The following is a 27,857-nucleotide window of genomic DNA, read 5'->3' as shown; positions in this document are numbered from 1 at the left end:
TTTGACATCATGGGAAAATCAAAATAAATCAGCCAAGACCTCAGAAAAAAATAAAATTGTAGACCTCCACAAGTCTGGTTCATCCTTGGGAGCAATTTCCAAACAAGTAAAGGTACCACGTTCAACTGTACAAACAATAGTACGCAAGTATAAACACCATGGGACCACACAGCCGTCATACAACTCAGGAAGGAGAAGTGTTATGTCTCCTAGAGATGAACGTACTTTGGTGCGAAAAGTGCAAATCAATCCCAGAACAACAGCAAAGGACCTTGTGAAGATGTATCTATATCCACAGTAAAACTCCTATATAGACATAACCTGATAGCCCGCTCAGCAAGGAAGAAGCCACTGCTCCAAAACTGCAGTAAAAAAAACAGACTACAGTTTGTACATGCACAAAGGGAACAAAGATCATACTTTTTGGAGAAATGTCCTCTGGTCTGATGAAACAAAAATAGAACAGTTTGGCCATAATGACCATCATTATGTTTGGAGGAAAAAGGGGGATGTTTGCAAGCCGAAGAACACCATCCCAACCATGAAGCATGGGGGTGGCAGCATCATGTTGTGGGGGTGCTTTGCTGCAGGAGAGACTGGTGCACTTCACAAAATAGATGGCTTCATGAGGTAGGAAAATGATGTGGATTTTTTGAAGCAACATCTCAAGACATCAGTCAGGAAGTTAAAGCTTTGTCGCAAACGTGTCTTCCAAATAGACAATGACCCCAAGCATACTTCCAAAATCGTGGTGGCAAAATGGCTTAAGGACAACAAAGTCAAGGTATTGGAGTGGCCGTCACAAAACCCTGACCTCAATCCCATAGTAAATTTGTCGGCAGAACTGAAAAAGCATTTTCATACTATTTTTTTCGTACTGGTCCCCCATAGGACATTTACCCTGTTGCCCTGTCATCACTGGATGTCGTATATCAGGATGATTTTGACACATTTTGTCATGTTAATTGTTACACAGACACTGACATTTGAATAGAAAATAACTTTAGTCTTGATGTGGCAAGATTAGAAATATCAGTCTTGTCACATTACATCCAAGGTAAATAAAAACATCAAGGGTCGTGACTGACTACCCACTCACTATACCTGTACTTCTCAACACTCACTCAACACAAATGTTCTATAATATATCATTTATGCCATTTAGCAGACTCAAAGTGTCTTACAGTCATGCGTGCATAACTTTTTAAGGTAAAGGTGGTCCTGGGAATTTAACCCACTATCCTGCTTTTGTAAGCACCATGCTCTACCAGCTGAGCTACAGAGGACCACCATTTTCTTATTAAACATAATATAAGAAAATGGTGGTCCAAGGTAACATAATTAACATGGAGGAAAGGAAAGTAAAAAGGACAGAAGGGAGTGGAATATATTTGTGGCGTGGTGTTTAAAATGACCTTGTAATGTAGGAAATACTTAAACATTATTTCTCCTTCTAGATGAGACCTCTTGCTTTGGCCCAGAGCAGAGCAGAATGATCAATACATAAAGAAGCAGAGTGCAGTGAGCACCCCGCACACCCCTGTCAGATTGGGGCTTTTTAATTAACTGACGGTCGACCTATTAAATTAAGACGAGGAGAATAGCATAGAATCTAGCTGCATATTACTTCTAAAACCTTAACCTTGAACTGGGTGTTACTCAATCAGTGCATGAATCCATCCCTGACTGCATATCACAATAATTCCTTACCATATTTAATTTGAAAGTGTTTTAGCGTGATAGTGTACTACTTTTCCCAGCTCCTGCAGTATACACAGAGGTTGTTAGGTAAAACAAAAATTCCCATCAGTTTGTATTTGATAGAATACAAATGAGTGCACCCCAAAGGCACTCGAGAGAGATAATTAATCCAAGCACCTTTTGTCTTCAGTTATTTCATTTCAAGTTGCAGGTACAGGAAAAAGAGTATCTCCCTGTCAAGAGTAAAACCATTCATGTGTCGTTTTTGAGTGAGTGTGTTGATCTTGTTTTCCTGATTTTTCCCCCAGATATTTTCCTCAAAAGTTTCCATGTGCAGCCAGGAGAACTAAAGGACAAACTGTTCTTGGTTAATGAGGGTGAGGGAGGCTTCTCTGACGAACAGATCACTTCCCTGAGGAGGTAAGAAGGGATTACATGTTGCATTCATGTTGCAGATTAATCTCGAATTTGGATACAACTGCAGTTGCCTGCATTGAGAAGGAAACAAATGCAGACTTGATGCAGGATGGAATCAAGTCCGATGCAGGGCAGCAGTATAACTTGTAAGATTTGACATGGTACATACACAAGACCAGTAAGGGGGCAGGTTGGTAAAACATTAGGTTGTGTAAGAACAAGTGTTACGAGTGCAGGGTACATACAGGGATCATACATACAGGAATAAGCCCAATGAAACCTATGAGACATGACAAGGCACAAGCAGTAGTCTCTATAGCGTTTGCTCTAATACTAAAGAGCAGATGCCAGAACCTTTTACCAGAGCAGACTACTAATAAAACTTTCATTGGTGAGGTATTTGAGGAGATAGACACTATTGAGTTACTCTCAGGGGTATAACACTGAAAGCCGGGTAAAATGCTTACCTCCTTCTCTACAGTTTACTCAGTGCTTTCTTTCAGTGAGGTGCTGACCTGATCAAAGAACTGTGATCTAATGTATCTCATAGAGGATTATATTTATTCTATGAAAACGTAATATATATTTTAATGTGGCATCGCGTGGGCATCAGGAATACAATCTCTGATAGAAACCACTCCCCACAGGGCCTGCAATATTAATGACATGCGGCTATAGCTCTATAGCTCTAATCCAGCGCCACATCCCAGGACTCATGAAAAAGTGAATGTCTGGTTTGGAGTTGAAATACACTCAGATGACAGAGGATAGGAGAAAAAGAGATTCCATTTGGGTTCAAACTCAGTGCAAGTGAATGACTGGATGGTTGTGGCTGGCATCAACGGTCCTGCTGCTTCATAGGAGCTGATGGAAGCCATCAGAGCTACTTGGCTTTTAATCACTCCCCTTTCTCCGGGTCACTGGAAATCAGCCTAGCATTATGGCTCTCTCAGAGTAAGAGAGAGAAAGGGGGCATGGCATTGCATGATCCTAAATGGGACATTGACCTATTTCCTTTATAGAGCACTACCTGGCTACCACTACTTGGTGCCATTTTGGATGAAGCCCAGATTGTGTGTCTTGTGAAAAAGTGTTTGTTGTATTTCACTTCATTTATGCATTGTAACTGAAAATGGTGACTCCTTTTATTGAATTACCAAAGCCTCAGTGCCATTCCGCCTATGTAGATAACTGATCTATAGTCAGACTATACTGACTGACTGAGGGAGGCATTATATTTAGCCTGACTTATTATTAGACATTGAGGAGGAATGAAATGTCACACCGTATCGATAAGATGTCAGCTACTGTTTGGATCTGCAGCAAAGCAGAGCAGATCCACTCAACCCTAACATTGCTTATTGACTCTTATGACACAATCAAGAGGGAACTCTCTTATGACATGAAAAATGACAAACTGGGATTTATGTTGTGATTTATGTTTAACAAAGACAAAAAAAATAACATAACAAAGACATAACAAAGACATACATTTAAATATGTTAAATATGTTTCCTTTATAGATTTGTACCTACCTCAGACGATGTGGAAATGTATAAATCTTACAAGGGGTCTGTGTCAGAGCTGCATGTTGTGGACCAGTACATGATGGAGGTAAGTATCTTAGCATGCCATGCTTTCCAAGACTACGGTAATGCCTTAGCGTACCTACTTATCACAGATGTCCTAGATAAACCTTAATGTTTGCCAATTTTGATTTTGTTTACATAAATTAGAAGAAGCTCTTACCGTCCATGTGCTGTGCATGCTTCATGAATGGATGGCCAATTAAAGTAATTAAAAACACCTTGTGAATTTTAATGAGGGATCTACAAAATAAACCACATTTTTCAATTCCTGAAAAGGGTTAGGTCACCCAAATTACATAATGACACATTGATTGACTTACCCTGTAAGTAGTCTATGGACAATGTATTACAGCAATCCATGCTTTGGTCTAGTTACCCTGGCACTGTTTCCACATGCCAATGTTTTAGCATTTGTTGCAATAATCCCATTCATGTCATGGGACTGATATTAGTATTTTTCATGCATCACGTTCAAATCATCCAAAAGTATAATAAATGTATTGTGAAACTAAGTCACTTAGAGATTATTTGAACATGATGTGCGAAAATTGCTAATATCGGTCCCATGACTAGAATGGGAATTGTGCCACAAATGCTAAAACGTGAGTAAGGAAACCAATATGTAATTTTGTTGAGCTATATCTTTAAAGTTTTTTCCAGGATGCTGATGTTATGTAATTTCTGCATCAATGATTTGCATGGTAATAATATGCATTTCTTCTCCTTATGGAGTCCTGCTGTATCCTTAGTCACCTTTATCCTCCTTCACACATACTGGGTGATGAGGCTTCCCACCTCTAGATACACTGTAAAAGTACCCCATGTGGTTGATGATGGGCAGAAGGGATGGCAGATGCGCCAAGAAGCAAGATCAGCCGGCCATGTTCTTCACACTATGATCTGACACCATGCATAGGGATATGTTGGGAGACATTGTGGCAGTAACACCTCTCATGGTGGAAGGGCTTAGCATCACAGTTTGTGTCCTCAGTTCACATGCATCCTGTAGTGTTTCCAAGGTTCTCTGGGTAAGAGGGGTTTTAGTGAGTCCCATATTCAACCTTTGAGATAAACTAAAAAGGGATGTCCCTTGTAACAATTTTCAAAGTAATGTTTTTATTTAGGTAGGTCATATGTATCAGTATGTTAATAAGCGGGTCTTGAAAAATGTATATTACAAAAGATTCAGCGACACGCTGTCTGTAGTAGCTGATTAATTACTAGGATCAAGAAATAACCCCAAACCTAACATCTTTCACTAATCCCGATCAGACCAAGTCCCTTAAGCTTCTGGGGCCTAATGCACCTGTGCATGAACGACAGTGTCTGGGGCCTGATGCACCTGTGCATGAACGAGACACTGTTGCGTGACAACCCAGAGTGATTCATTAGAGGTTAGCAACCAACCCAAAGGTCGACTAGGCAGCTCAGCCAATCTTTTCAAGATGTCAAGCCTTCAGTTTCTCTGCTAAATCAAACTGAAGACAAGACAGCCCACAACATACCCACCAGGGAATCTTAGCTCTTAGATGTAGCTGCTCCTGTTAGAGAGGAAGGTTTGAGGATAGTCTTTAGGAAGAAGTAATTAGTAGCCACCCCAAAGTGTCTCTTAAGCGGATCCCAGTAGACAGAGTTTTTTAAATCAATCTGAAAAATCACATATAAATAGAATGTGTGATATTGTGTGTGTTTGTGTGTGGTGTGCATGTGGTATGTGTGTGTGGGTTCTGTGTCTACATTCTGTGACTGTGTATTACTCATGTAACTGCCTCCCCATTACAGATGTGCAACATTCCTTACCTGAACTCCAGACTGGACCTGCTGCTGACTCTAAGAGAGCTGCCTATAAGCATGGAGGATCTGCAGCCGGTGAGTTCACTTTGGCTTGATATGAACATTAGCTTAATATCAACACTAGCATACTACAGCTGTAGGATCTTAATTTGAGCCAGTGTTCTACAGCAGCAAAATCATGTTTGAAATTTCGAAGTGGAAATTACACACTTCAGAAGCCTTTTTAAACTTCAAATACACTACACATGTAAAATGTCCTACATTGCAGGAAAGTTCCCCTGTAACAGGGTAATCAAATTAAGATCATATGTCTGAACTTAGTATGAAGCAATGCTTTGGACATGCATTCTGAGTGGTAGGACATATGGAATGTTATTGGTTTATTCTGATTCTTTGCTTTTTCTGAAGCAGCAGCTACTTTTCATAGAGTCCACAAAAAATACAAAACATGACAAGTAACAAAACACTGATACACTGATAGACAAGGACAGGCACACAAATGTAAAATAAAACAATAAACAAACAATGCAAAAAAATATACAAACAATACAAAGAAAATGTGTGTTAGAATGTGTCTGTGTGTCCCCCTTTTAAAGGTAATGTTGCTGTTTGCTTGGGAGTTTCATGTGATTATGGCTCTGTATAATACTGTGCGTTGCCATGAATTCATTTTGGACTTGGAGACTTTGAAGAGACTCCTTGTGGCATGTCTTGTGGGGTATGTATGGGTGTCCGAGCTGAATGTTATTCGATTATGCAGACTATCTGGAATTTTTATTACAGTAATCCTTCTCATAAAAACTAGAAGAGAGGTACTTAATCTCTCCTCAACCTTCAACCAGGAAAGACTGGCAGGCATGTTGTTGATGTTAGTTCTTCATGGTTTCCTGCTCTGTTTTGAGCCAACTGCAGCTTTGCTAAGTCTTTCTTTGCTGCACTTGACCATATTACCGGACAGTAATCAAGATGGGACAAGAACAGAGCCTGAACAACTAGTACAGTTGATGTTTGTGTCAAAGTCATTCTAGCCTTGTGTAAATCTGCCCTTAGGGACACCGCACAGTAAATATCTAGTGTTATAGAAGCTTCCATTGAAGAACACTCTGGGTTCTATTGGATAAATAACTATCCAACCATGTGATGGCAGGTGATGTAAAGCCATAGCAAGTTAGTTTCTTCAATAACAACTTCTGATCAATAACATCAAAGGCTACACTGAAATGTAACCATACATCTCCAACTATCATCTTATTATCTATTTAGTTTAACCAATCATCTGTCTTCTGAGTCAGTGCAGTACAAGTTGAGTGCTGCTGAAAGTCAGTTGTTAACTTGTTCTCTAAAAAATAGCATTGTATTTGGTCAAACAATTCTCTCCATCCGTTTACTAAGAACAGGCAGAAAATTGATTGAGTGGTTGTTAGAGCCAGCAAAGGGAGCTTTACTATTTTTAGGTAGTGGAATTGGTTTAGCTTCCTTCCACACACACACTCTTTTAGGCTATGGTTAAGGATATCGAAAATTGGGGTGGAAATGCAGTCTGCTACCATTCTCAATAGTTTTCCATCAAGATTGTCTATACCTGGTGGCTTATTATTATTGATGGATAATAATCGTTTTTCCACCTCCCCCACATGAATTTGACCAAATTCAAAATAGCAATCCTTCTCTTTCATTATTGTTATCAGAGCAACATAAATATTTTATATCTTCAACAAAAGAGTCATGAGAAATACTTTTGTATGATCTCTTATAACTTTCTTTAGGCCTAACCTTTGGCACTTTGGCTTTCCTTGTTATTGCCACAATGTTATGGTCACTACAGCCAATGGGTACTGATATTGCTTTGGAGCAGAGCTCTGCAGCATTAGTGAAGATATGATCAATACAAGTCAATGTCACAGATCCAACACTATTGGTATGACCTGAGTCATATTACAGGCATAAGTCACATTTAGAAGATTCCTCTTAAGAGGACAGCTATTTGCTAACCAGTTCAGGTCACCCAGAAAATAGACCTCTCTGTTATTAACATCACAAACACTATCAACTTCTTCACACACATAATCTAAATATTGACTGTTAGCACTTGGTGGCCGATAGCAACACCCTAAACCAATAGGCATGCGATGAGGCAGGTGACCCTGCAACCACAACACTTCAATAACACTTGACATGAGATCTTCTCTAAGCATTACAGGGATATGGCTCTAAAAATATACAACACCTCCCCCATAGGCATTCCTGTCTCTTCTGTAGATGTTACATCCTTGTATTGCTACTGCTGCATCATCAAAGGAATGATCTAAGTGAGTCTCAAAGATGGCTAATATATGAACATTAACTGATGCTATCAAGTGATTGGTTTAATTAACCACATTTTTAAGGCTACATATAATTTTAGCCCTTTCCTGTGTAGCTGTTCAGATAGATAAAATATGGAAAAGAACAAACGAGAAAAAAACAACAGCATAATTCAGAAGTCCATCAACCAGTTGATATGTGTAAGTGGCTTGGCTCTTTCATCCTGTCCAAGCTTTTGGGAGGGAGGGTAGACAATGAGCCTGCCATAGCGGATGTAAGCAATGTCCCCATGTGCTCTGGCAGCTTTCATGGCTGGGATAAGTCTTTTCCTCTTCTGGCGCACAGCTTAAAGATAGTCCTCGTTGAGGAAGATGTACGTTCCTCTAAAGTTCTTGGCTCTTTCCAGAACTGCCACCCTTGTCCTTGAACCTCAGGAACTTGACCACGATCAGCCTGGGTGTCACGTTCTGTCCTTAGTTCTGTTGTTATGTTTTTGTTTTAGTATGGTCAGGGCGTGAGTTGGGTAGGTTGTCTATGTTCCTTTTTATATGATTTGGGATTTCTGTGTTTGGCCTGGTATGGTTCTCAATCAGAGGCAGCTGTCATTCGTTGTCCCTGATTGAGAACCATACTTAGGTAGCCTGGTTTCAATTTTGAGTGGTGGGTGATTATTTTACGTGTCAGTGTTTGTTTCCACACGGGACTGTTTAGTTTGTTTCGGTATTTCACGTTGTTATTTTGTAGTTTAGTGTTCATGTAAATAAAGTATCGGTGTGGACACTTACCACGCCACACATTGGTCCGATCTCTCCTACTCCTCCACGGAGGAGGAAGAAGAAAATCGTTACACTGGGCCTGTCACCTGGGCCAGTGGTGAGTTTTCCAGTACTGTGGGCTCGTTCCATCTCAATCTTCCTGTGGTCCATCTTCAGTTTCTCAGTGATCATTCCGTTCACATTGTCCTCCCCTTCTGACATTTTCTGACTCTACAAGAAGTTGGGGAAACAACCACATAAAAATAAAAGCCGTACATTTAGAGAATTATTCTGAATTAGGTGTGATCTCGTTAAGATTCTGCAATTCCGTCAACAACGATGTTGTTCTGCCTTGATTGTCCCTTGAGGTAATCTGATTTCTCCGTTGTTATCATGAATCCACATACTGAACTGATGTCCTCTCTCAATGACTTACCGATTGCTGTCATCTTTCTGTTGTCCTGTTTAAACTCACATAGACACCTTTAACCTCTGTAGAATTCAGCATCCAGAAACACCTGTTGTGTTCTGCCTAGACACATATTCTCTCCACTCTGCATTAACAACTCACTGTGACCATTAGCTATCTGCTGTAGATGCAGATAGCTAGTGCATTCAACTGGTAGAAAAAAACGTTGTATTGTCACATACACAGGATAGACTAGACCTGAGCATAAGCGAAAAACCTAATAACAATTGAACGGGTGCACAAGATATTAACATTACAATGTATTGCATGGAATATATTATGTTTACCTTTCAAAGACGGTATCCTCACCAATCATTTTCTTTGTTAATGTGAATTGTGTTTCATCAAGAAGTTGCAATTTGTTCCTATAATGTAGACTGATAATGGTTAGCATTTCAATCTAACAAAAATATAAAAAAGAAGAACATAAGTCAATTCTCTAATGCAAAGTGTCATCTTATTTCATCATGGTTTATAACATAAATAAAATGGACTTCTGAAAAAGTAAGTAAGAAACACAAAGGCTTTCTCCTCTTTAAAAGTACCTAAGCTCTTAGAGTTAAAGTGCGAAACGGAAGTATTTTTGTTCCATTCATTTGTCGCTGGATAGTTAAATTCCACTCATGAAAGAACGGCATGAGATGCACTTTTACATAACCTTCTACGTTTGTGAAATGCAAATAATTTTCTATCGCCTTAATTCAACAAATAAATGTTCCACCTCACACCTTAATATATTAAATAGCAATTTGTAAAATCCAAATGTTGTTTACACATATTGTATGAAAACCCTTTTCACCCCTCTACCATCTAAAAATACTTTCCAAAATGTAGTTGCAATTCATAGACAGTAGCACAGTGTTGATTATGGATTATTACGTGATTATGGAATGGTGTGTGTACTGCATTCTGTGTGTGTACTGTATATTGCAGGATTATCCTAAAGATAATTATGTGAGATAGTAACACCTGCCTGTGCCTTGCATTTATTTGTTGTTAGAGTTTTGGTTAGTCACACAGTCGGTTTGACTTCTATTACTATGGTACATGGTCTGTACCTCTAAATCCAAATAGGATATTTGTATCTGATAAGATCTTACACCGATCTTCTGCTATGCAAGAAACTATTATTCTCAATTTTGCAGCATAGGGTGACAATTAATATTCTTGTTGCTGTCATGAGCCCAGCAGTTTGTATTTGTATGTCAGACCTATTCTTTGCACAATCAATTCAATTGGACAGTGCAGTTAGATTAACACAAATTTAAGCTTTCTGCCAATATCAGATATGTCTATGCCCTGGGAAATTTTCTTGTTACTTTTCTTGTTAATCGCATTAGCTCAACCGTCCCATGGGGGACCCACCAATCCTGTAGAGGTTTTAAGTAACCGTCTGTCGTTTGTAACCATACCATATGTAAAATATCATACTAATTAGAGTTCCCAGATTTACAATTACTATGTTATGTCTAGTCTATGAGACCAGGCTGCAATGAGAGGTTGCCCTCTTCAAAACCTGATGTGTATTCTTTGTATTTGCATTCTGCTCTGTTAAGGCTTGATGAGGTCACACTAGTGTGCTATGGGAAGTTACTCTGTAAACTTGAGCATATGGTTGGATGTTGTATCAGACACGCACCTTTGCTAAGTGGATTTGTTTTTCCAGAGGGCTGCTCTGTCTCCCCACTACATCCCATCCTCACCTTCCTCCTTACTTTACTAGCAGACCTGGAAATTCTGTGTTGTTGAGAGAGATTGCAAACGAAATCTAATACCTGTCCCATTTTTTTAATACATTCTATGAATATCGTGCAGTGTGCACCATGTTTCTTAGATATATAAGACACAATTGCTTGTGATAGGATGGTTAAAAACTGTGTAGTGTGAATGATAACAAATAATATAATCTGAAAACCACAATGAAATGCATATGATGAAAATATAATTACTTTTGCAATGTAGAACAAGTCAATCTACTTGTTTACTTCAAAATACAAGCCTGTCATCCAAAATAAATGTGTGCTATTGAAATTTTGTCACGTCTCTAGTCTGACTGCAAATTTACTTGAAAACCAAAAATGATTTCGCCTGGGTTTACTCAACTCTCATAAGCTCATGAATCAGACAAAACAAAAGAGTCTGATTCAGACAAAAAGAGTGAGTATGAAGTTGGATTAGTGAAATGACTTCTCCTGAACCACTATCTTTGCATTTCAGCTGATTAACCAGAAGATTATGATGTGCACGCAGTTGTACAGCTCCAGGTCGTTTGTCTCCGTGCTGGAGTACCTGCTGGCCATCGGCAATTACCTCAATGAGAACGCAGGGAAGGGAAAGGCCAAGGGATTCCGCCTCTCCTCCTTAACTAAAGTAGGTGCTCCTCTCCTCTGCTGTCACCTGACCTTTGGTGGAGTGTCCAGCACTAGGCTAATAAAACTTCTCATTGATATACACAGACGGATCTCCCTCCTCCTTCTCGCTCCTTTCAATTTCTCCTCCTATCCATCCTCTGCCTGGTAAGCTGAGTCCAACTCAGGTTGGGTCATTACCCCTAGTGTGTCTAACTCTGACACGCAGGTAATTGTATCACCGCCTGGCTTCACAAATCAAATGGAACCTCTTGCCATGGCACAGATGCTGGGCTGGTGGACATTGGACAAGTCTACTGTGAGGTACCCTACAATTCACAGTGGGCAATGCAGCGGCAACTTCTTTCACCTTACTGGTCCTTTTCTTTACATCTCAATATTGGTAGTCTTAGATTAGCCTTGTTTTGGATTAGACTCCTTGTTTATTAGATACATGTTTTTTTTATACATTTTTCTGGGATAATTTTAGATCTCTCTGAACTATTAGAATAGGTCTTTCAGCATAGTAGACGACTCCTTGGCAGTTTCTATAGACGCTGAGACGCTGCTGTGCTGTACTGATCCCCTGATGGGAAGATTTAATGGCACTTTGCCCCAGATTTAAAATGCTTCCTCTATATCTAATAAGACTGGAGTCTCTTACTCCCAAAGCCTCACATAGAAGGTTTGAAGGTGAAACAGAGAGGGCTAAATTGTTTGCACTGTGAGGGGACTCTGTGTTTAGAAATAAATGGCTGGACCTGGAAGTTGATACAGTAACTGTAAGGTAAGAGAAAGCCGTAGAGGTTGTTGTTGTTAATCTTCAAGTTGATGATGCGTGCATCTCTTCTAGACTGGTCCTCAGGGAAGTGCCCCCCACCTCAAATTGGTAAACAACGTAACCTAAAAAAGACTATGGAATAAATCCCATCACAGGATTAGAGAGAGAGAGATGTCCCCTTTGCATTTCAATTAAGACAGAAGGCATAAGCCACTGTGATGCAGCAAGGCTTGAATTTTAGAAAGATCATTAACATTTTATATAAATAGGTTGAATATGTATGCATTTTTATTGATTTATTTTCATAAATTTTCTGGAAACTTAACACTCCTCAAGTATTTTTTTATTCACAGAAAAAGCTCCCCACTGTCTAAGTAAGGACACAACGTATTACGGCTCTAGTAAAGGTGATAATGACTCTGCATGTAATATGGAAGCTTTTATGATGTAATGTTTTTGTTATGATGTGATGATTTTTGTTTTGATTTGTTTTCAAATCAAATTGATAACAAACACACAGCCATATCTGAGTAACAAAAGCATTAGCAATACCTTGAACAATCAGTTGACCTCGTCAAGTTAACACAAAAATGGAAGGGTCAAGGAAAACCTTGTGGATTGTTGATACATGCATCCAATAATACAAAGCAACGTGCCTCAATATTAACACAGAGAGAAATTCAATTTTTAGTGTTTAGGTTAACAGAAACTGTACATTGAGATCCTATTGTTTGAGTAGCCTTGGGGCAAGGCACTTGTATTTGTACACGCAGCGCACAAAAATGTGTGCATTCTTTTGCTCTGCTGTGCATCTCAAGGCCTGGTAGGAACAGTAGTTATGTGGCTCAGCCAGGACTCTGTGACATAGGACTGCTGCAGGTGAACCAGCACGGCTGATCTCTCCTATTTCTTTTTCTGGTGAAGATTTCTGTGTAGACCGAAACAGCACAGTATGACTTGGTAGCAAGATGGTGCCGACAGACAGGGTTGCCTCGCTTCTAGTCCTTAGAAAACTATTCAGTATTTTGTTTTTGTATGTATTATTTCTTACATTGTTGGCCCAGAAAATCTTAAGTGTTATTACATACAGCTGGGAAGAACTATTGGATATCAGAGCGCCGTCAACTTACCAACATTACGACCAGGAATATGACTTTCCTGAAGCGGATCTTTTGTTTGCACCACCACCCAGGGCATTTGATCTGATTCCAGAGGCCGACCCAAAACAACCTCGCCGCAGAAGAGCTTCTGACCTTCTGGTCAGACTTCAGAGTTGTGCACACCACCCACCGCTTCTGAGTATATTACTCGCCAATGTCCAGTCTCTAGATAACAAGGTTGATGAAATTACAGACATCAGAGATTGTAATATACTCTGTTTCACAGAAACATGGCTTACCCGGGATATGTTGTCGGAGTCGGTACAGCCACCGGGATTCCTTATGCGTCACGCCGACAGAAATAAACATCACCCTAGGAAGAAGAAGGGCGGGGGGGTGTATGCTTCATGATTAACGACTCATGGTGTAATCATAACAACATACAGGAACTCAAGTCCTTTTGTTCACCTGACCTAGAATACCTCCCAATCAAATGCCGACCATATTATCTCCCAAGAGAATTATCGTTGGTTAATGTCACAGCCGTATATATCCCCACTCTTGCCGATACCATGATGATCCTCAAGGAACTTCACTGGACTCTCTACTCTCCTTGTTCCAAGATGTCGTAGCAGTCAGATGTCCTTTGTCCTCGTCTTGTCCCGTATGTATATTTTATATCTTTTTATATTTTTCTTCGCATATCTTTTTAGATATTTTTTCTAAAAACTCAACTTCAAACTCTCACACTCTCCTGCAACCAGCCTTTTTTTTCCAAAAGTATTATTCACCTCGTATCCGAAATCCACAAAAGAAGTTAGCCAGCTCACTAGCTAAGGTTAGTATTCAGCTAACCACGGCTAGCGGTCATCAGCTATCCTTTAGCTCGGAAAGCTATCACCAGTTTTGTACAACGCGACTCAGACAAGAGCATACCGGACCTATTTTCTCTCCATATCCCCGGATTTCTACCGCAAGCTTTGGACATTTACACCTGGACCTTGCAGCTAACTAGCTGCTATCCGAGTGACTATTGGCTAACGTAGATTTCGGAGCAAACACCAATTATCCCGGAGCTAGCCAGCTGAAGAGTTCCGTCAGCCACTCCTGGGCTACAATCACCTATCCCGGCCCTGTTTTACTGCCGATGCGGAGCCCCATCAGGCCTTCACGACTAGAATACCAACGTTATTTGCCCGAGGGAGTTATTCAACTGGCCCCTCCATCGCGACGTAACCTGAACGCTATTTGCTAACGGCGGCCCGCTAATTGTTAGCTGTCTTGAGCATATCGGCTGCTATCTGAACAGGTCTGTCGAACAATCTTCTTGGGCCACTATAACTATTTTGACAATTGGATTGGTCCCCTCTACCACACGGAACCCCACTAATCTACCAACGGAAACGCACGGGGTGGCTAAAAACAGACCCCCATCTTCTGCTAGCTTGCTACCCATGGCTCGGCTAGCTGTCTGAATCGCCGTGACCCCAACCGACCTCACTACTCATTGGACACTTATGATCGCTCGGCTGAGCATGCCTCTCCTTAATGTCAATATGCCTTGTCCATTGCTGTTCTGATTAGTGTTTTTTGGCTTATTTCACTGTAGAGCCTCTAGCCCTGCTCATTATACCTTATCCAACCCTTCAGTTCCACCACCCACACATGCGATGACATCACCTGGTTTCAATTATGTTTCTAGAGACAATATCTCTTTCATCATCACTCAATTCCTAGGTTTACCTCCACTGTATTCACATCCTATCATACCGTTGTCTGTACACTATACCTTGAATCTATTTTATCGCCCCCAGAAACCTGCTCCTTTTACTCTCTGTTCCAGACGTCATAGACGTCCAATTCTCATAGCTTTTAGCCATACTCTTATCCTACTCCTCCTCTGTTCCTCTGGCGATGTAGAGGTGAATCCAGGCCCTGCAGTGCCTAGCTCCACTCCTATTCCCCAGGCGCTCTCTTTTGATGACTTCCGTAACTGTAAAAGCCTTGGTTTCATGCATGTTAACATTAGAAGCCTCATCCTTAAGTTTGTTTTATTCACTGCTTTAGCACACTCTGCCAACCCGGATGTCTTAGCCGTGTCTGAATCCTGGCTTAGGAAGACCACCAATAACTCTGAAATCTCCATCTCTAACTACAACATTTTCAGACAAGATAGAATGGCCAAAGGGGGCGGTGTTGCAATCAACTGCAGAGATAGCCTGCAGAGTTCTGTCCTACTATCCAGGTCTGTACGCAAACAATTAGAACTTCTACTTTTAAAAATCCACCTCTCTAAAAACAAGTCTCTCAGCGTTGCCGCCTGCTATAGACCACCCTCTGCCCCTGCTGTGCTCTGGATACCATATGTGAACTGATTGCCCCCCATCTATCTTCAGAGCTCGTGCTGCTAGGTGACTTAAACTGTGACATCCTTAACACCCTGGCCATCCTACAATCTAAGCTTGATGCCCTCAATCTTACACAAATTATCAATGAAAATACCAGGTACAACCCCAAAGCCGTAAACACGGGCAACCTCATAGATATCATCCTAACCAACTTGCTCTCTAAATACACCTATGCTGTTTTCAACCAAGTTCTCAGCGATCACTGCCTTATTGCCTGCATCCGTAATGGGTCAGCGGTCAAACGACCTCCACTCATCACAATCAAACGCTCCCTGAAACAGCAGGCCTTTTCTTATCAACCTGGCCCGGGTATCCTGGAAGGATATTGACATGACAGACATGATTCTAACACTTTTAGAAACTTCAGAGTGTTTTCTATCCAAATATACTAATAATGCATATCTTATCTTCTGGGAATGAGTAGCAGGCAGCTGAATTTGGGCATGCTTTTCATCCAAAATTCCAAATGCTGCCCCTATCCTAGAGAAGTTAACGCTGGTCTGACCAATCGGAATCCACGCTTCAAGATTGTTTTGATCACATGTGCTGGGAAATGTTCCGGGTAACTTCAAAGAATAATATCAATTTATACTCTGAATCGGTGAGTGAGTTTATAAGGAAGTGCATTGGAGATGTTGTACACCTACTCTAACCAGGAACTGTGGATAGATAGCGGCATTCGCGCAAAACTGAAAGCGCGAACAACCGCATTTAACCATGGAAAGATGCCTGGGAATATGACTGAATACAAACCGTGTAGTTATTCCCACTGAAAGGCAATCAAACAAGCGAAATGTCGGTAAAGGGACCAAGTGGAGTCTCAATTCAATGGCTCAGACACAAGACGTACATGGCAGGGTCTACAGGCAATCACAGACTACAAAATGAAAGCCATCCACGTCATGGACACCGATGTCTTACTTCCAAGACAAACTAAAAACCTTCTTTGACCGCTTTGAGAATAATACAGTGTCACCGATGTGGCTCGCTACCAAGGACTGTGAGCTCTACTTCTACATGGCCGACGTGAGTAAGACATTTAAACGTGTCGCAATGCTCGCAATGCTGCCGGCCTAGATGGTATCCCTAGCCGCGTCCTCAGAGCACACGCAGACCAGCTGGCTGGTGTGTTTACGGACATATTCAATCTCTCTCCATCCCAGTCTGCTGTCCCCACATACTTCAAGATGACCACCATTGTACCTGTACCTAAGAAGGCAAAGGTAACTGAACTAAATGACTATAGCCCCATAGCACGCATTCTGTCAGCATGAAGTGTTTTGAGAGACTGGTCAAGGATCATATCACCCCCACCTTATCTGCCACCCTAGAGCCACTTCAATTTGAATACCGCCCCAAAAGGTCCACAGACAATGCAATCGCCGTCACACTGCATACTCCCCTATCCCATCTGGACTAGAGAAATACCTATGTAGAAATGCTGTTCATTGACTACAGCTCAGAATTCAACACCATAGTACCCTCCAAGCTCATCATTAAGCTTGAGGCCCTGGGTCTCAACCCCGCCCAATGCAATTGGGTCCTGGACTTCCTGACGGGTCGCCCCCCAGGTGGTGAAGATAGGAAACAACATCTCCACTTCACTGATCCTCAACACTGGGGCCCGACAAGGGTGCATGCTCAGCCCCCTCCTGTACTCCCTGTTCACCCATGACTGCATGGTCATGCATGCTTCCAACTCAATCACCCAAGTTTCCAGACGACACAACAGTAGTAGGCTTGATCACCAACAATGACAAGACAGCCTATATGGAGGAGGTGAGGGTCTCTTGGAATGTGGTGTCAGGAAAACAACCTCTCACTCAAAGTGAACAAAACAAAGGAGATGATCGTGAACTTCAGGAAATAGCAGAGCGAGTACCCCCTATCCACATCGACAAGACAGCAGTGAAGAAGATGAAAAGTTTTAAGTTCCTCGGCATACGCATCACGGACAAACTGAAAACGTCCACCCACACAGACAGTGTGGTGAAGAAGGCGCAACAACGCCTCTTCAACCTCAAGAGGCTGAAAAAATGTGGCTTGTCACCTAAAACCCTCACAAACTTTTACAGATGCACAATTAAGAGCAACCTATCAGGCTGTATCACCTCCTTGTATGGCAACTGCACCACCCACAACCGCAAGGCTCTCCAGAAGGTGGTGCGGTCTGCACAGCGCATCACTGGGGGCAAACTACCTGCCCTCCAGGACACCTACAGCACCTGATGTCACAGGAAGGCCAAAAGGATCATCAAGGACAACAACCACCTGAGCCACTGCCTGATCCCTCCACTACCATGCAGAAGGCGAGGTCAGTACAGGTGCATCAAAGCTGGGACCGAGAGACTGAAAACAGCTTTTATTTCAAGGCCACCAGCATTTTAACTTTTGGGTGAATAGCGTGCCCAGAGTAAACTGCCTCCTACTCAGTCCCAGATGCTAATATATGCATATTATTAGTAGTATTTGATAGAAAACTGTCTGTGAGTATAACAGAACTCATATGTCAGGCAAAAATCTGAGAAAAACGTTTTTGAACTCAGCCCCTATCGAATACACAGTGGGATATGGGTCATTTTGCACTTCCTAAGGCTTCCACTAGATGTCAACCGTCTTTAGAACGTTGTTTCAGGCTTGTACTGTGTAGGGGGAGCGAATGAGAGCTGTTTGACTAAGGGGTCTGGCAGCAGCCTCGTTCTCAGTCACGCGCATTTCACATGAGAGGTAGCTTTTCTACAGAAAATGGAATTCTCCGGTCGGAACAGTATTGAAAATGTATGATAAAAACATCCTTAAGATGAATTCTATACTTAGTTTGACAAGTTTCTACGACCTGTAATATTACTTTTTGAACTTTTCTTCCGATGTTCGGCTGGACCTGAACACGCGTTTGGATTTGTTTACACAACGCGCTAACAAAAGAAGCTATTTAGACATAAATGATGGACATTATCTTACAAAACAAACATTTATTGTGGAACTGCGATTCCTGGGAGTGCATTCTGATGAAGATCATCAAAGGTAAGGGAATATTTATAATGCTATTTCTGACTAATGTTGACTGCGCAACATGGCGGATATTTATTTTGGCTGGTTTGGGCTCTGAGCTACATACTCAGATTATTTTCCGTAATGTTTTTTTGAAAACTGACACAGCAGTTGCTTTAATTAAGGAGAAGTGTATCTAAAGTTCCATGCATAACACTTGAATTTTCATCAACATTTATAATGAGTATTTCTGTGAATTAATGTGGCTCACTGCAAAATCACAACATGTTTTTTAACTACTGAACATAACACACCAATGTACAATTTGATTTTTGGATATAAATATGCACTTTATCGATCAAAGCATAAATGTATTGTGTAACATGAAGTCCTATGAGTGTCATCTGATGAAGATCATCAAAGGTTAGTGATTAATTATTTGATCTCTATTTGTGCTTTTTGTGACTCCTCTCTTTGGCTGGAAAAATGGCTGGGTTTTTCTGTGACTTGGTGGTGACCTAACATAATCGTTTGTGAAGCTTTCGCTGTAAAGCACTGTTGAAATCAAACAGTCTGGCTGGATTAACGATAATTTTATCTTTAAAATGGTGCCTAATACTTGTATGTTTGAGAAATTTGATTAATGAGATTTCTGTTGAATAGTATTTGGTGCCCTGCAATTTCATTGGCTGTTGGCGAGGGGTTCCGCTAACAGTGGAAACAACCGTCACTAACACAGAGAGGCTGCTGCCTACATACAGGCTTGAATTCATTGGCCACTTTAATAAATGGATCACTACTCACTTTAATAATGCCTCTATAATAAGGTTTACATATCTTTCATTACTCATCCCATATGTGTATATACTGTATTTTTATACCATTTATTGCATCTTGCCTATTGCCGCTCGGTCATCACTCATCCATATATTTATATGTATATATTCTTATTCAATCCCTTTACTTAGATTTCTGTGTATTAGGAAGTTGTTGTTGAGTTGTTAGATTACTTGTTAGATATTACTGCACTGTCAGAACCTGAAGCACAAGCATTTCACTACACTTGCAAAAACATATGCATGTGACCAATAAAATTAATATTTGATTTATCGTTAACTGTTTTTATAATGGAGAGCGTGTTGCACGCCACCTTCGAATGTCCCTCATGAACCCCACAGATCTCCCAGCTCCGTGGGATAGACAGGAAGTTCACCTTGCTGCATGCCCTTGTGGAGCAGATCATGTTGCACGAACCCGGCTTGGCCACTTTTCCACAAGAGTTGACGGAATTCGAAACTGTCCCTGGGGGTAAGTAATCAAGATTTTGGTCAAAGCCCCGAAAACCTGTACTTTATGTTTCAATTGGAGCAGTTTAGGTAAAACAGTTAGGTATTTCTCTTTGTGTTTCTGATCAGCTTCCATTAAAGGCCTTACTGCTGAAGTGGACGGTGAGTCTACCACGTTTCCAATCCTGTCCAATAATGTCTCTGTAAAAAACAGGTGTTGCTCTTTACAGTGCTGAGATCTAATTATAGTGACTGTATTTTTTATTTACCTATGAATAATATTATCTAAGATAGGATGATCTAGTTAGTTCAAAGAGATGACCGGTTTGATGGTGCAATTAAATGTAAAGTGTGAAGACATGTAGGCCTAATATCAGCTTCATGTATAGACATTTATGATTACTTTTTGGCTGAAGAATTGTGTTGAATAGTTGACATGAGTGCAGATCAGCCACTTTGCTTGATCCAGCAGCAGAAAGGAGAAAATAGTGATTTAAAGTAGAGAGTATTTGCTTCAGTGATCAGGTATGATGGATGATGGACATGATGTGTCATCCCCTCCAGTTCTCAAGAATGAGTTACAGAAGACCATTCAATACAAGAAAACGTACAAGAGAAGAAACCAAGGCGATCAACACCCAAAGTTTTTCAAAGACCTGAAGGTAAGTTATTCTGATAGACCTGTTCTTTCTTTTCAGTACAAATTCAGACAAACAGACATAAGATTAAGAGAAACACAAGAAAAACTTTGACACGCTGAATTAGCATCAGTCAGTTGCATTTCACCATCACACTATATCGTTAATTCACAGTGCTTATCTCAAGATGAGCACATCATAGGAAAGTTAAGTTCATTTCTATTTGCCCGATATACTGAGTGTTGCTTCTTATTGGATTCTTTTTCTCTTATGGTGTCTGCTCTCAGTTTGCAGTGGTAGTTTTGGGATGCAACACAAAAACAGAAGGTATTCTTATATTATACATCAAATAATGTTCTCCTTTCTCCCTCTCAACCCAGATGGCGATTGAGAAGTACAAAACTGATCTCTCCCTGCTGACAAAGAGGTCTGAGGAGATGAAGAAACTCTACACTGACATATTGGTAATCCCTGAGTTATTATTTTAATATGTCTGTTGTGTTGCCCCTCCGGAGATAAATGGTTCCTATAGTCCTGAAATGTCGAGATGGCCCTTTTCCATTGTTTCAGCTTATCTATCTTTCCACTATGGAGGGTGGAATGGGGATTGAAGAGGATATACACTACCATTCAAAAGTTTGCAGTCACTTAGAAATGTCCTTGTTTTTGAAAGAAAAGCAAAGAAAGGTCCCAGTGCACAATTGAGCAAGAGGACAAGTACATTAGTGTCTAGTTTGAGAAACAGACGCCTCACAAGTTCTCAACTGGCAGCTTCATTAAATAGTACCGGCAAAGCACCAGTCTCAAGGTCAACAGTGAAGAGGCGACTCCGGGATGCTGGCCTTCTAGGCAGAGTTGCAAACATAAAGCCATTTCTCAGACTGGCCAATAAAAATAAAATATTAAGATGGGCAAAAGAACACAGACACTGGACAGAGGAACTCTACCTAGAAGGCCAGCATCCCGGAGTCGCCTCTTCACTGTTGATGTCGAGACTGGTGCTTTGCCGGTACTTTTTAATGAAGCTGCCAGTTGAGGACTTGTGAGGCATCGGTTTCTCAAACTAGACTCTCTAATGTACTTGTTCTCTTGCTTAGTAGACATACGCTGTATTTCTGATCAAGTTGATGTTATTTTAATGGACAAAAACAAGGACATTTCTAACTGACCCCAAACTTTTGAACGGTAGTGTATATATAAAAATTTTAAAAATGTATCTTCAAGATTACTTCTGCAGCAGATGCTTAAACTTGATATACAATAGTTAGCATAGACCACAGACTGTCCCTATTAATACTGTAATACACAGAAGGGTATTGGAGTCGGTCCCTATTTTACATTTTAGTCATTTAGCAGACAATCTTATTCAGAGCGACTTACAGGAGAAATGAGTGTTAAGTGATTTGCTCAAGGGCACATCAACAGGTTTCACCTCGTCAGCTCGGAGATTCAAACCAGCAACCTTTCGGTTACTGGCCCAACCTCTTAACCACTAAGCTACTATGAAGCCCTATTAATACTGTAATACACAGGAGGGTTTTATAGTCTGTCCCTATTAATACTATCATACAAAGGAGGTTATTAGAGTCTATCCCTATTAATACTGTAATACACAGGAGCGTATTAGAGTCTGTCCCTATTAATACTATAATACGCAGGAGGATATTAGTCTGTCCCTATTTATATTATAATAAGCAGGAGGGTATTAGTCTGTTCCTATTAATACTATAATACGCAGGAGGATATTAGTCTGTCCCTATTAATACTATAATAAGCAGGAGGGTTTTATAGTCTGTCCCTATTAATAATATATACACAGGAGGGTATTAGAAGCTATCCCTATTAATACTATAATACACTGGATGTTATTAGGTATCTAACGGAAGATGTTTGTCTCAGATTCAGTCAGACAAAATGACGGAGTGTTACTTTTTGATACACATAAGAAGATGCTTAGGGATATTTACCAACTTAGTACACCTTTATTTTAGTGTAGTTTGGCATCAGCCCAGGTGCTGTTTCTGCCCAGTCAGAACAAAGTAAAACTCTTACAGAACAATGTATTTTTAAAGAAAGTAACGGCCATTTTCCAACCTCCCCTATTTCCAGAAGGACAATCCATCATCACAAAGAGTCCATCTGACTCTGCTGTGTTCTGGGTTTGAGTTGTGAGCCTTGACAGAGTGACGGGTGAGCCTTGACAGGGTGAGGGGTGAGCCCTGCCAGGAAATTGTGATATAGTAGGTTCCACAATTAAATTCCTGTGCACTCCAAACTTTATCCTTCCCACCCTCTCGCACACACTTGGACGCACGTACGCACACCAATAATGATGTGCTACAGCCTGAGCCAGCAGCAGCATAGAGAGGAGAGAGACAGAGAGAGAGAGAAGACTGACCCTGACACAGCTTATATCTGTGACATTATCAGAACCTTCTCTCTGCTCCCCAGGGGAACAAAATTGCTGCAGTCAGACAAGGAACCAATGGTAGTAGCCTATACTGCATGCTTAAATTGCTCTCCCAGTGTTACTGTAACTTGGGCATGTTAATTTAGGGTGAAATGCATCAAAATACTTTAAAGTTAATAGGTTACATTCAGAGTTCCATATGTGCAGCAGTGTTGTTGGCGTGGCTTTTCTGATTAGTGGTGTGGTCAAATACTGTAGCAGTTGAGCCGTGTTTGACTGATATTAGATGTTACTCTTGAGCCACTGTTTTAATGACACACCCTTTGTATTAGCTAACCCTGTAGTGAGTGTGGATTCATGGATTCATGCCATGGCCACCCGTCTGTCTCATTGAAGATATTTAAGTCCAATAATTGCTTCCATGCTCACACAGTTTATCAGCTCATTATTATAAATGGAGTTTGCAATGAACTGGACTTACGTTATGCTTCCCAATCAAACCAGGGACATCGGTTAACCCCAGGAATTAGACAAATGTATTATAACCTCTGAAAGAATGAAAGAAACTGAAGTGCTTTGGACTTGAGATGTCAAAAATAATACCTTGGGTCATTTGTCTTTTTTCTTGAAGGTTAAATTCGGAGAGCCGATGGATCAAGATTCTCAGGAGCTGTTTGGCTTGGTGTGCCAGTTTGTCAACGACTTCAAGGGGACACATGCTGAAATCAGATAACAATTTGCTGTCCTTGTGTGACTATCTATAAATCTTCAGCCAATCCAAACACAATTCAGTGCTGCATACTTTTTAATTATGCACATACAAATACAAGTTTATTTACTTCAAATTGTAAAGAGGCCGAGACTTCTTAGAAATTGCACTGATCAGTGACATATAACATTAATGGCAACCTTGAAACCTTTAAGCGTCTTTGGTCTTTGAAAAGCGCTATATAAATAACATTATTATTATTCATATTATTATTGTTATTTGTGTGCACTAAGATGCCACACAAGATGTGGTTTAATACTATGTTCAGGCAGCTAGACTTGGGGATTGCAATTTCAGTGGGAAAATATTAGAGTGTATAATGCTTTGCTGTAATTAAAACGAATCTATATGGGATATATAACAGGTACTGTATATTGTTTGAGGACAGTAGACTGATAGTTGGTCGGGATTCATTGTGACAAATTGTTTGAAATCGATTGAAAAAATGTATTGAATTGAAGTTATGAGACAGGGGGGATGCCTACTGGTTTGAATGGTGTCAGCAATGTTGAGCTATTATTTTGAACTTAAAAACATGAATTGGGATATTTAGTGTACTATATACTGTAGGCAGAGAACATTTAACAGAACAAGGCTATGTCGATAACTTAATTTGGACAAAAATTCTGATAGAAACTTATAGTCCCAAGTTCTCTACTTTCTGTCCACAGCTGTCTGTCTGATGACAAGGGAACCAAATCACAAAGAACACACACAGTGGCCTCGCCAGCTGAAAATGGTCCATCTGATTACCCATTTTTCTCTGAACGTGCAGACATTCTTGCCTCGGTCGGGGACACACATATTTTCTATTCCAGTACTCCAGTCAGGGATCCAGGACCCTTCTCTGATTCTGGACAGCATCTGGTGCTTTTTACCATCTGAAATTGATATTTTTTCCCATTGTCCTTCCCTCACTTGCAGTTGGTAACGCAGCAGCAAAATGGGTGCTGTTAGCAACTGCTTGAAAATACTTTATATTGATTTGATGAGAGAGAGTGTTGATTGAAAATGTACAGAAAACATTTGATTAAATCTGGCTTTCATTCAGAAGATGACTTACTTTTATGATATTACATATTTACCAACACTGGGTTATTTTTTTTATAATTTCTGAAACAAATTTGATCTGATTTGATTATAATACTTAGCCATGTCAAGTGTGAAACTTCAAAGCAGGTTGTTTTTATGTAAACCCCCGTTTATATCTGGTGCTAACATGTGTCCTTTGTCCTGATTTTGTCGATATTCTGATTTAAGCCCACATTTCCAGAAATGTGTCTACACATGATATTAAAATGTGTCTGTTATCTGTCCACTGTGTCCACATTGTTGCCATATTTCCTGGTCCCTTCCTTTATCCAAATTATTTCACAGCTATTCTTTCAAAATAATGTTTATTCATTGTAAGACACTTATATTGATGTAATAAGCCAATGGTGCCACCTGTCAATGATTTTAGAGGGCAAAATATTTATGATTTAGATGATTTCTCGGTCCAGATCTTGTAAGATATCCAGACACAATGCGTTTCTCACCTCCGGAGGAGGTCAGGAAAATCTGATCACAATCAGATCACAATGTGTCTTTTAATCATCTACACTTGATCAGGACAATGGATGCAAGTTATAACCAGGTATAAATAGGGTTTCTGATAGAATATGTATATGACACCTTGACTCCCACTACCACTCCATGTTATAAACGGCTATAGTAGGTGATGTGTTTAACCTACAGTTGAAGTCAAGTTTACATCCACCTTAGCTAAATACATTTAAACTCAGATTTTCACAATTCCTGACATTTTAATCCCAGTAAAAATTCCCCGCCTTAGGTTAGTTCGGATCACCACTTTATTTTAAGAATGTGAAATGTCAGAATAATAGTATAGAGAATTATTTATTTCAGCTTTTGTTTCTTTCACCACATTCCCAGTGGGTCAGAAGTTTACATACACTCAATTAGTATTTGGTAGCATTGCCTTTAAATTGTTTAACTTGGGTCACATGTTTTGGGTAGCCTTCCACAAGCTTCCCACTATAAGTTGGGTGAAATTTGGCCCATTCCTCCTGACAGAGCTGGTGTAACTAAGTCAGGTTTGTATGCCTACTTGCTCGCACACGCTTTTTCAGTTCTGCCGACAAATTTTCTATGGGATTGAGGTCAGAGTTTTGTGATGGCCACTCCAATACCTTGACTTTGTTGTCCTTAAGCCATTTTGCCACCACAACTTTGGAAGTATGCTTGGGGTCATTGTCTATTTGGAAGACCCATTTGCGATCAAGCTAAAACTTCCTGACTGATGTCTTGAGATGTTGCTTCAATATATCCACATCATTCTCCTACCTCATGCCATCTATTTTGTAAAGTTCACCAGTCTCTCCTGCAGCAAAGCACCCCCACAACATGATGCTGCCACCATGTGCTTCACGGTTGGGATGGTGTTCTTCGGCTTGCAAACATCCCCTTTTTTTCTCCAAACATAACGATGGTCATTATGGCCAAACAGTTGTATTTTTGTTTCATCAGAACAGAGGACAATATTCGTCCCCATGTGCAGTTGCAAACCATTGTCTGGCTTTTTTTATGCCGGTTTCGGAGCAGTGGCTTCTTCCTTGATGAGCGGCCTTTCAGGTTGTTGATATAGGACTCATTTTACTGTGAATATAGATACTTTTGTACCTGTTTCCTCCAGCATCTTCACAAGGTCCTTTGCTGTTGTTCTGGGGTTGATTTGCGCTTTTCGCACCAAAGTACGCTCATCATTTTCTGAAATTCTCCAAGTTGTTTAAATGCACAGTCAACTTAGTGTATTTAAACTTCTGACCCAATGGAATTGGAAAAAAATCTCTGTAAACAATTGTTGGAGAAATAACTTTTGTCATGCATAAAGTAGATCTCCTTAACGACAAACTATACTTTGTTAATAAGAAATTTGTTGGGTGGTTGAAAAATGAGTTTCAATGACTCCAACCTAAGTGTGTCATCTTCCGACTTCAACTGTATATGTTAGATTTGAGTGTATCTGGCAAACAGCTCTAGTGCTCTGATTTATCTACCAAGTCCACTGTTTGTTAACATTCACTCTACTGAGATAAATATGTGAAAGCAATATAACTTTTATTTAGACAAGGAAATTACTCTTTAGTATTCCAGACTAGTCTGGTTCCACTCCTGTGAGCAACAGCCAATCAATAGTATTTCCGTTTCCTATGGAAACTATGAATTGTAACGGTTTTCTAGGTGTGGTGAAGGAGAGTCGGACCAAAACGCAGCGTGTAGATTGCGATCCATGTTTAATCAAACAAACGTAAACACGAAATAACAAACACTACAAAACAATAAACCGAAACAACCCATACTTGTCAACTAACACAGCGACAGGAACAAAGACACTAAGGACAATCACCCACGACAAACTCAAAGAATATGGCTGCCTAAATATGGTTCACAATCAAAGACAACGATAAACACCTGCCTCTGATTGAGAACCACTCCAGACAGCCATAGACTTTGCTAGATCACCCCACTAGCTAAAATCCCAATATATACACACACCACAAAAAACCCATGCCACACCCTGGCCTGACCCAATACATGCAGATAAACACAAAATACTTTGACCAGGGCGTGACAGAACACCCCCTAAGGTGCGGACTCCCGAACGCACCTCAAAACAATAGGGAGGGTCCGGGAGGGCGTCTGTCCATGGTGGCGGCTCAGGCGCAGGACGTGGACCCCACTCAGTCAATGTCTTAGTCCCCTCTCCTCGCGTCCCTGGATAGTCCACCCTTGCCGCCGACCATGGCCTAGTAGTCCTCACCCAGAACCCCACTGGACTGAGGAGCAGATCGGGACTGAAGGGCAGCTCGGGAGTGAGAGAACGCTCAGGAGTGAGAGGAAGCTCGGGAGTGAGAGGAAGCTCGGGAGTGAGAGGAAGCTCGGGAGTGAGAGGAAGCTCGGGAGTGAGAGGAAGCTCGGGAGTGAGAGGAAGCTCGGGAGTGAGAGGAAGCTCAGGCAGGTTGATGGATCTACCAGATCCTGGCTGGCTGGTGGTTCCGGCAGATCCTGGCTGACTGGCAGATCCTGGCTGACTG

At 40.8% G+C, this 27,857-nt stretch overlaps 1 protein-coding gene across 5 annotated transcripts in view; it reads left to right on the top strand.

Annotated features, from left to right (window-relative positions):
* LOC118360742 (protein diaphanous homolog 1) overlaps positions 1-25,076 on the top strand; it is a 40,183-nt gene extending 15,107 nt beyond the window's left edge. For 4 of the 5 annotated variants that reach the window (XM_035740105.2, XM_052485055.1, XM_052485056.1 and 1 more), the window contains 9 exons: positions 2,010-2,121; positions 3,642-3,732; positions 5,490-5,576; positions 11,247-11,399; positions 19,836-19,965; positions 20,073-20,105; positions 20,508-20,605; positions 20,962-21,045; positions 23,623-25,076. In XM_035740105.2, the coding sequence (XP_035595998.2) occupies positions 2,010-2,121; positions 3,642-3,732; positions 5,490-5,576; positions 11,247-11,399; positions 19,836-19,965; positions 20,073-20,105; positions 20,508-20,605; positions 20,962-21,045; positions 23,623-23,724 (890 nt within the window). In that variant the 3' untranslated portion in view covers positions 23,725-25,076. Of the gene's footprint in view, positions 1-2,009; positions 2,122-3,641; positions 3,733-5,489; positions 5,577-11,246; positions 11,400-11,485; positions 19,966-20,072; positions 20,106-20,507; positions 20,606-20,961; positions 21,046-23,622 lie in introns of those variants that run through there. The other variant, XM_052485054.1, reaches the window with a different exon arrangement.
* Positions 25,077-27,857: the final 2,781 nt, after the last annotated feature.

Source organism: Oncorhynchus keta, chromosome 28, assembly GCF_023373465.1.
Source record: "Oncorhynchus keta strain PuntledgeMale-10-30-2019 chromosome 28, Oket_V2, whole genome shotgun sequence".
In the NCBI taxonomy this organism is placed as follows: Eukaryota; Metazoa; Chordata; class Actinopteri; order Salmoniformes; family Salmonidae; genus Oncorhynchus; species Oncorhynchus keta.
This window is presented reverse-complemented; position numbering and strand designations above follow the sequence as displayed.